Raw genomic sequence first — 9,700 nt, forward strand, 5'->3', positions numbered from 1 at the left:
GGTTTGGATCTCATTTTAGACTCTAAACTCAGCCTGGGGTCATTGAAAGGCTCCCAGACTTGAGTTGGTTTATGGTGCTGCATCAGACCATTGAACCGTGGTGGGTTTGATGGGGACTTTTTTCTTGTCATTGGGATTTCTTTTCATCCCCCCCTCCCCCTCCCCCCCCCCCCCCCCCCCCCCCAAATCTGAATGTAAAACTGAGTGGTGTGAGCCTCCATGGGAAGAAATCATTGAACTTCAAACAGCTCTTTTGTGTAAATTCCAATGGCAGTTGAAACCAGCAAGTGCTCGCTTTGCAACAAAGACTGGAATTGTCACAAGCTGGTGGCTGATTAGTTCTGACTGCCATCAAAGTGCATAAAGCATTATGCCAGGCAAGTCTACCTGGCAGTCGATGTGCCATATTTATCGTACAGTAAATGGGGATAATGGTACTGAGCTCCGGTGTAAAGCACTTGGAGATCTACTGATGATAAGCACTACAAGAGATAGGTGATATCATTAATTGGGGAGCTTATGACGCTCAAAATAAATAGTAGGATATTATGTTTTGTGACATAGCTTTTTTCAGGCTTTAGATTCAATATTAGATATAGTAGTAAATAATTAGATCCATAATGGATCTTAACTATTAATATTTAAAATTCTGGAGAAGGAATTGTATTCAGCTATATCTAATTATTACGTTCTTATGTATAATCTACTGGCTGCTTGTTTTATAGCTTGGGAAAAGGAGGAGTGCCAGTGCTTTACAGACAAAATGAAAGAAAAATATTTTTTTTCTCCCTAGACATCAAATCAAACATCAGGTGAAACTCTGGTGTGTAACATAACTATTTTCGTTCCTGTCATCCCTCGCTTTGCTGGTCCCTATGTTGCTCGTGCCTGTATGGTGTATTCATTGTTGTATCTGTAATAGTCAGTTCTTTGTGCCTCTCCTCCCATTTTCTCCTGAAATACGCTGATTGAACATCCCTCTTTCCCCAGCTCCCTCCCCTGGTATCTGCCACTGCTAGTATGCTGGCACAAATACAGTTCTCTGTTTAAAAAAAAAATAAAAAAAAATCTGAATTGCTATTATTAATTGTGTTACTGTAGTACCCAAGAGCCCTAGTTGTGAACCAGGACCCCATTGTGCTAGGTGCTCTACAGACCCAGAATAAAAATAGTCCCTGCCCCAAGGAGCTTACAGTCTAAGTATATAAAAAAAAAACAAAAGAATTCTAGATGTTTGCTTTTTTTTTAATTTGGAATTAAAAATTTTTATTTAATTTTACAACTAATTTGGAATCTGTGTCAGTGAAATGGGGAAAAACTTAAGAGTCCTCATTGTCCCAAAGATGGTGTAAAGTATTGTTTGAAGGAAGAGAGCTTTAAGGCACACTTCAAATAAAATGGATATGTTTGGTGTGACTGGAAGGCAAAGTGAAAATAAGGAAACTTCTCTCATGTATGGGAGTCACAATAATTTTCTTACCAACTGGTCACCTTAGATTTGAAGAAGAATTACTCTTTTGATTTAAAATGACCAGCTATGCATTTAGTCTCCTGAAGCCATGAAACATTAGAGTCACAAAATAACCTATTCAAAAACAGGTACTTCAGATTACCGAATAGAGAGGATGGGCCATCCTTGTGAAAAAGGCACAAGACTTTGAGTCAGGGAATCTGAGTGTTATTGGGATTAACAGCAGATCCCAAAGTATGCTGGACATTATGCAGGTGTATAGGAAAAAACAGCTGCCTTGAAGAGCTACCAAACTAAAAAGGCCAAAACAGACACAGTGGGGAAAGTGAGACTTGACAATCAAAGCAATCATTGGGATTGGCTGCGTGTTGCTAGTTTTTCTGTAGTTTTTTAAAATTCTTTGGAGTAGAGAAGTAGGCCGAGGGGGAATATCAGGAGCATATGTTAGCAGGAGCAATAAAATTTTATAGGGGGTGGATATACCACAGAGGGCAGCGTGAGTGAAGGTGGCAGCGGAGGGAGTGTGATGGAGAGAAGAGACCAGAGCAATAACCAGCTTCCTGTATGACCTTGGGCAAGTTGCTTAGCCTTTCCTGAGCATTCGTTTTCCCCATTTGTAAAATAGGGGAATAATAATCCTTCCTCACGGGAATAGTGTCCACCTTAAATTCCTGAGTGTCTGTAAAGTGTTTGGAGAACGTCAAGTTGCTAGTAGCCCAAAGTATATAAATGAATATGAACAGGAAATAGAAGAGAGATGTTAAACCTCAACAATTTCCTTTTATATATTTTGAAAATGAGCCTCTATTCTTGCACCCAAGCTTTTTGCATGAGTAAGTCTGGGTGCTCAAGGGTTTGTATGTTCTCTGGCTCGTTTTTGCTTGCACAAATCTGGCAGCAACACCACTTATCTGATTTGTGTGTAAACAATTTTTTTAACCTGAGGCTCTTTACTGGAACAAGCTTTTATTTTGCTGTAAGCTAATCTTTTCTGTAAATAAAACTTTCCTAACTAATTGGAAGTCACAAGGTATCTGTAATTATCATGGCCCAGGAGCTGTATCCTGCGAAATAATGACTGGTCTGAGACATTAGTTGGCATCCTTATGCATTGCCTTGTGTCACTAATACCAACAGGTCATTCATTCCTGAGAAATTTCCCACATTGAGATAGTTGTTGCTGTACCAACTGAGAAGGGGAGAAATAAAATTTTTAGTGGGAGATGCATTTTCTATTTCAGTCTGTTTCAGTCCCACACTGAGCTCCTTGCAGGATAAAGGCTGTACTCCAGGGGTAGGCAACTTATGGCACACGAGCTGATTTTCAGTGGCACTCACACTACCCAGGTCCTGCCCACTGGGGGGCTCTGCATTTTAATTTAATTTTAAATTAAGCTTCTTAAACATTTTAAAAACCTTATTTACTTTATATACAACAATAGTTTAGTTATATAATATAGACTTGTAGAGAGAGACCTTCTAAAAACATTAAAATGTATTACTGGCACGCAAAACCTTAAATGAGAGTGAATAAATGAAGACTCGGCACACCACTTCTGAAAGGTTGTCGACCCCTGCTGTATTCTATAGAAGGCAAGTTCATCTGTGGGGTAACTTCACAGAAGTGTCCTTAGAGGGTGACCAGATGTCCCGATTTTATAGGGACAGTCCTGATATTTGGGGCTTTTCTTTATATGGACTCCTATTACACACACACACTCACACCCCAATTTCTCATACTTGCTGTCTGGTCACCCTACCTCCTTATAAAAGGTACAGCTGATAGCCCATATTACTTTTTGGAAAATCACCCAGCTAATATACCAGATTTGTTTTCAAATTGATGGGAGCACATAGATAATACCAAAACATGATTGTTCATGGAATGCTATTTTTTGCTTTCTTTTAAATACCCAACAAATGAGATTAGCCTGTAGGGCCAAATTTTCAAATGTATTAGGCACTTAACTCCCTTGGCAATTAGGTGGCTGAATACCTTTAAAAAAAATCTGGTCTTTAGTGCTTTATTGTTCCGTGTTGCTAAAGAAAAGCCTAACAATAGTTTAAGCAGGTTCATTGAATTCTTGATTCTGAGTTCTTTGTTTGTTGCTCTCGAGTAATATGTTAGCTCGGGTTTGGGTTTTTTTGTTTGTTTTTTTTTTTAATGGCTTTTCTTGCTGCTACCCTCCCCAAAACCTCCTTTTTCCAAATCAACTGACAGTCTGATTTCCCACCCTCTCACTTCCATTCCCTCCAGAGTTGTACAGGTGAGTATAGTCTTATGTTTACATAGCAACATTGTTTCATTACACACATGGAGCACTGATTTTTACCTCTTAGTTTTTTTAAAAAAAAATCTTTCCTGTCTTTAGTGTGTGTGGGTGTGTGTGAAAATGAAAATTTCAGGTGCTACGTCCCCTGGATTTTTTTTCTTGTCCAGCTTTTTTCCAAAAACCACAGCATTTAACAAACCCCAAGAACTCAGTGGGATGTGGATTCATTAAGTAGTAGTTGTACTGTACAGCACTTTAAACATGAACAACGCTATACAAGTGCTAATTCTTATAATTTTAACGGTCTCTAGGATGGACAGGGGGCGCTGTTGAACTTTTATGTTATTACAGGACACTTTGCTTTTAAGTTTGGTAACTTTCTCTCTTTAGATTCATCTGAAAGACAGCTTGGGGAAACTTTCTCATATCCTGGAAATAGACCACTTTGCTCTAGTTGTACATGAGCAGATTCAGTGTGAGTATAACAACACTCCTTGTAAAAGGTAGTGTAGTGTGTGTGTGTATAATAAAAACCAGTACCAGATGACACCGTGAGCTGTTATGTATGAGGCATTATATATTGTGTGGCAAAAGTTGGGTAAACCAAAGGCCCCAATCACCTTACCCGTGTAGATATTCCTGTATAACATCATTACTAACATTGGATCACGAGAATGATGAAATGATTAGAAACATTCTTTACGGTGCGACTCAAGAAGCTCAGTCTGCTTAGCTTAACAAAGAGTAAGTTAAGGGGTGACTTAATCACAATCTGTAAGTATCCACATGGGGAACAGAAATTAGATAAGAGGGCTCTACCAGCTAGTAGACAAAGGTATAACAAGTTCCAGTAGTTGGAAGTTGAAGCTAGACAAATTCAGACTAGGAAAAAAGTGCACATTATAACAGGGAGGGTAATTAACTGTTGGACAAACTTACCAAGAGTTGTGGTAGAACTCATATCACTGAAAATTCTTAAATCAAGAGTGGATGTTTTCCTAGAACATTGCTCTAGTTCAAACAGGAATTAATTCAAGGAAGTCCTGTGGCCTGTGTTATTCAGAAGGTTAGACTACATGATCACAATGGTCCCTTCTGGCTTTATAGTCTAAGAATCTACGAGCATTGTGACAATGCACCGCTTTGCATTGAGAAAATGTTTTTCTGATTGACCTCTAGCTTTTTTTGTGGGTTCTTAAAGTTACTGTAGAACACATCATAGCATCAAAGTCATTCAAATTGTTCTTTCCATTGTGCATTACCTTGCATTTTTCTATACAGAATTTCACCTGTTAGTGTGTTACCCATTTGTTTCCTTTGTTAGATCCCTCTGAAGTGACTCTCAAGCCCCTGTAGACTTCACTAACCTAAACAGTTGTCTTTTGCAAATGTTGCCTCTTCACTGTTCAGCCCATTTCCAGATCATTCAAATAATGCGAAGTATTAAGTCTCCTAGTACAGCGATGTGAGGCACTACATTGCTGATATCTTCCATGTTGAAAACACAATTTATTCCAAACTCTTATCTCTCAGCTAGTTCTTAATCCATGACATAAATTTCCCTCTCTTCCCATGACTATTTAGTTTCCTTTGCAACCTTATGAGGAAATTTAGCAAAGGCTTTCATTTCAATAATTCCTAGAGTGCTGTCAATAAGAATGGCAGCTCACCTCCCTCCATCTGAATGTACAGTCGGTTGGGTAGGTTGGCTTGACCAGACCTGCAGGCCTCTAGTATTTTGGAGTCATAGTTGGCTTCTAGTTTTAGGCAGCAGTAGATAAAAATTGAGTATGTGTGTTTGGTTTGAGCCTTGCAAAGGTAGGAAAAATCTTCTTGTGTTTTTCTGTAGATCACAGTGACGGCTCCTCCAGTAAGAGACAGATGGTGTTTGGCATTGTTACAGCCATTGACTTGCTTAACTTTGTGACTGCACGGGAGCGGGAAAGAAGGGCCACCTAAGTTCAAGGACCACTCTGTTTGCAACATCTTCCATGGCATTTTACAATCTCTAGAAAGAATCAGGTCTCTCTTTCTCTCTTTTCCTTCGCTAGAATGTTCTGTCTCATGGTTTTTTTTAACATTCTAAAAATAAACACAGCTGGAATCATCCCGACTACTGTAATATAACAGCACATCTAAATGTTGCAGAGCTTTTCAGGATTGTTAGCTCTCAGCCTCCTGAAATTGGTTGACCTGGATAGCATTTATATAAAAAACAAATGTTAGACCTCACTGATTGTATTTAAAGTCTAAAACACTGTTAACACTTAATTGAAGGTAATAAAGTGAACAGCCAAGCCATTGTGTTGGAAGCTGAGGCGAGAGCAATCTAGGAAGACTGCCTATGAGACTGTGTGTTGCTCATTAACATAGAATAAGTCAAAGACTGTGGATTTGGTGACAATATGGGTATGCCTTACCTAGTAAAACATTTCTGTATCTTTTCACAATGCGATTGTTAACTTGAAACAGGGTTGAGGTAAATCCTGGACTCCAGCTATAGAGTTTACCTCCAGCAGCTGTTTTGAGTCAGAGCTATCACTTGCCTTGTCTTGACTGAAATATGGCAATGAGATAGCTAACACACGCAAGTGGCCTTACTGTAAAAGCCACACCTTTTTATTAGTGAAGACACAGCTCATATAATTTATTTTTGCCTGGCTGAATAAGCACATGTGTAAACAACAAATCAAAATCAGATCAAGCTCTTTAAAGAGCGAATTATTAGCGGTTATGGCATGTCTGATGCATGACAAGAAGGCAGACCTTTCCCCTGAAAACTTTTATCTAAGACTGACCTAGCTTGAACTGAAGTTCTTACGCCTATACCTGGGTTATACAAAGTCATTCTTTCCCGGCAGGAGCAAGGCGAGGCCCTGTAAGATCCTTTCATAGCAGCCCCCTGGCTCCTCAAGTGCTTCTGAATTCTAGATGTTACTGCAGGGAAGAAACACTAGCTTCTGTGATGTATAACAAAACATAAACACAACTACGACAAAATCCTGCCCTTACTTAGACATATATAATGGACTACAGGCAATAGGGCTGCATATGTCTGAGAGAGGGCAGAATTTGGCCCATAACATTTAACAAGTGTACTGAATACACTGTGGCCAAACTTACCAGTGCCCCACTGCAATGACATTGTCTGAGCCAATCACAGTGGAGGGGATGCTGTGCAGTTAGCTAGGTGTAACTGTATGGATTTCTTTTAGCTACAGAGGCTTCTGGTCTCTCATTTGTATCTAACTTGCATTAGTTTAGTGTTGCCCTTTCTCAAACTGTTCAGTCCCCCTAACCTTGTACTCTGGCTAATAGCAGCTCTCAGCCACTCTGCAGTGGTTTACATGATAACTCTACAGTTATGGGGGGTGGAAATCTACTTCCTATCTCTATTATGACTGCTGTGATCCTCCTCTGATAAGTTATTTGCCACAATAAAGTTCTCTGCAGCACAGAGTTGCTGTTTCGGCTTCTCATTCCCTTTAGCTGTAGCAGAAAAATTCTACAGTTTACACAAAAAGCCAGACAAAAACTCCCAAAGAAACTGCAGCTGTCAATCAACTAAAAGAGGGATTTTTATATATATATATGTGTGTGTACGTATATAATGAAAATACAGATGGGTGGGGTTTTATATTATATATAATAAATATATATAATATAAAACCCCACCCATCTGTATTTTCATTTCCCTCCTTCCTTTGATCTCTGCAGGTCAGCAGGTCTCTTAGCCCCACAAATGCTGTCACATTTGCTTTGCAGTTTGAAAATCTGCAGCCCCTGCCTCCCAATTTAGTTTTGAACACAAACTGTCAACAAAAGTATTAGTTATTCTGGGGACAATAGCCTTGTTGGCCTGGAGAGGAGAGAAATTAATGTGTAATGGGAGATGAGAGTTAAGATTGGCTTTGGAGGTTTCTTTACCTTCTGTAGCATGACAGTCTCTATTTTGTTTTGTAACTGCTTCTCTTTACTCTTAAAAGTTGAATATTAAAAAATTTAATCATAACAACTATTTCAGGCTGCTTCATGTTAACTCTTTAATGTCATGTCCATGGCTACTAAAGGCTTCTGCCTTTGGCCTCTAAGCTTGTTCAACCCAGGGTATGATTACCTCAACACCAGAAGTCCCCTGAAGTTACTGTTATAACAAAGTTACACAAAGTGTCTGAAAGACTTAAAAACTCTCCCTGTTGCTTGGAGCCTGTGAGCAGCTTAGATAGCATTAAAGAAATGCTCCCTTCCACTTGGTCCTGGACTGATTTAAGTAATTCTCTAACTATCGATGGAACAGTACCATTGGGAGGGAATCTAATAGACCGTTGCATCTGGCAGAATCGTCCCAGTCCTGAAATGACTTGGAGAAAAAGTAGTCAAATGCAGCGGTCTGTTCAAAACTCCCTGTGTATTCTATGGCAGCGGTTCTCAAACTTTGCCTAAAAATCTCTGTATTTACTGTGCTGTGAAGACCAAATAAGGCTGGCAGAGAAGTGTGTGTGTGAGAGAGAAACTCAAGTCTTATGCCCAAAGCTTGAATAGAACTATTTTTACTGGTGTGTATTTGGGTGTGTGTGTATGCACCCTCCATATTATCTAGATTTTTGTAAACGGATGCTGGCTACCTTACTTAAAACTACTTTACGTAGGGATATTTGTTGAAATGTTGCATTGCATTTGTATGTCTTTCTCTTTAAATTTCAACCCTTTTGGTTTACTAGTGACTCTGTAAAAACATTAGAGTTTTCTTATATGAAGGCAATTTTTCAACTAAATCTGTGGAATTCATCTTTGCAAGGTTTGCTAGTAACTTCATGTGTCAGATAAGGATTTAGAGAGAGCTTTAAAGTCCTTTTTTCCACTCATGCCATTTCTGTGGCTAACTCCAGAATTCCTTGTATGTAGTGTAATTGCAGCCGTGTTGGTCCCAGGATATTAGACAGACAAGGTGGTGAAGTAATATCTTGTATTGGACCAACTTCTGTTGATAGAGACAAGCTTTTGAGCTACACAGATCTTCCTGTAGCTTGAAAGCTTCTGGTCCAATAAAAGACACTATCTCTCTCACCTTATCTCTCCAGAATTCCATGTAATTCAATTAATTGCTCCCGTTGGACAGACGTAATCTTCACAGAGTTCACCACTGGGTGCTGTCTTAACCTGTAGATTGCAATACTGAGCTTCATGCAGCGAGTAATACACTGTTTTAAATGGCGTTAGCCATTGCAGACTTCATTCAGCGCTCTTTCTTACTGTTTAATGTCAACATTTAAGCTACTCTACAGTGATTAAGGGAAGTCTTTTATGTTTTAAAGGGAAAATATTCAATACAATGTGCTGTATTTATTGCACAAAAGTTCAATGTACACTATAAAGAGTTCAATAAAAGCTACTTGAGTGACTTAAAATGGATGGGTATATTTTTAATTTTGCTGTTGGCAGTCCAAGTTGAAAGTACCTTTGACTATAGACCTGTTGTGTGAAATTTTCATCAGTCATAAGGCACCACCCAGTTCCAATTGGTTGACTGAACTTTATCTGCCCTTTTTATCTCTCTGGAAGGAGCTGGGGATATGTGAGGATCCTGGCAGAGAGCCATGTTTTTGTCTGCCCTATGTTTCATAACAAAACACATGCAGCTGTAAAGATGCAAAACTTACACACACAAAAGGCAAATGCTAAGGTGTTTACAGCAGCATTTACTTCCCCACATTGCAAGCCTGTATTGATTACTAATTGGACTGATATTTGCATACATGAATAAATAAGAACAATACGGATCAGTTAGCATTGCTATGAGAACTTGGTGTCTTTTTTGGTTGTACAGTACACTCATAATGTTAATGATGCATTAACAAAACTTTTAGTTTTTAATTTTCTTTCTTTTTTTAATAAAAAATAAGCTGCCAGGGGAGAGGGGAAATGCTATCTGCATTGTTATGAAACCACTTGTTTG

At 39.0% G+C, this 9,700-nt stretch overlaps 1 protein-coding gene across 8 annotated transcripts in view; it reads left to right on the plus strand.

The window, feature by feature from the left end:
* The window catches only part of LOC102932224 (cystathionine beta-synthase), a 49,381-nt gene extending 40,229 nt beyond the window's left edge, over window positions 1–9,152 (plus strand). For 4 of the 8 annotated variants that reach the window (XM_037903166.2, XM_037903173.2, XM_043538123.1 and 1 more), the window contains 3 exons: window positions 794–823; window positions 4,135–4,219; window positions 5,594–9,152. In XM_037903166.2, the coding sequence (XP_037759094.1) occupies window positions 794–823; window positions 4,135–4,219; window positions 5,594–5,703 (225 nt within the window). In that variant the 3' untranslated portion in view covers window positions 5,704–9,152. Of the gene's footprint in view, window positions 1–274; window positions 770–793; window positions 824–4,134; window positions 4,220–5,593 lie in introns of those variants that run through there. The other 4 variants (XM_037903179.2, XM_043538128.1, XM_043538126.1 and 1 more) reach the window with 3 other exon arrangements.
* Window positions 9,153–9,700: the final 548 nt, after the last annotated feature.

Source organism: Chelonia mydas, chromosome 1, assembly GCF_015237465.2.
Source record: "Chelonia mydas isolate rCheMyd1 chromosome 1, rCheMyd1.pri.v2, whole genome shotgun sequence".
In the NCBI taxonomy this organism is placed as follows: Eukaryota; Metazoa; Chordata; order Testudines; family Cheloniidae; genus Chelonia; species Chelonia mydas.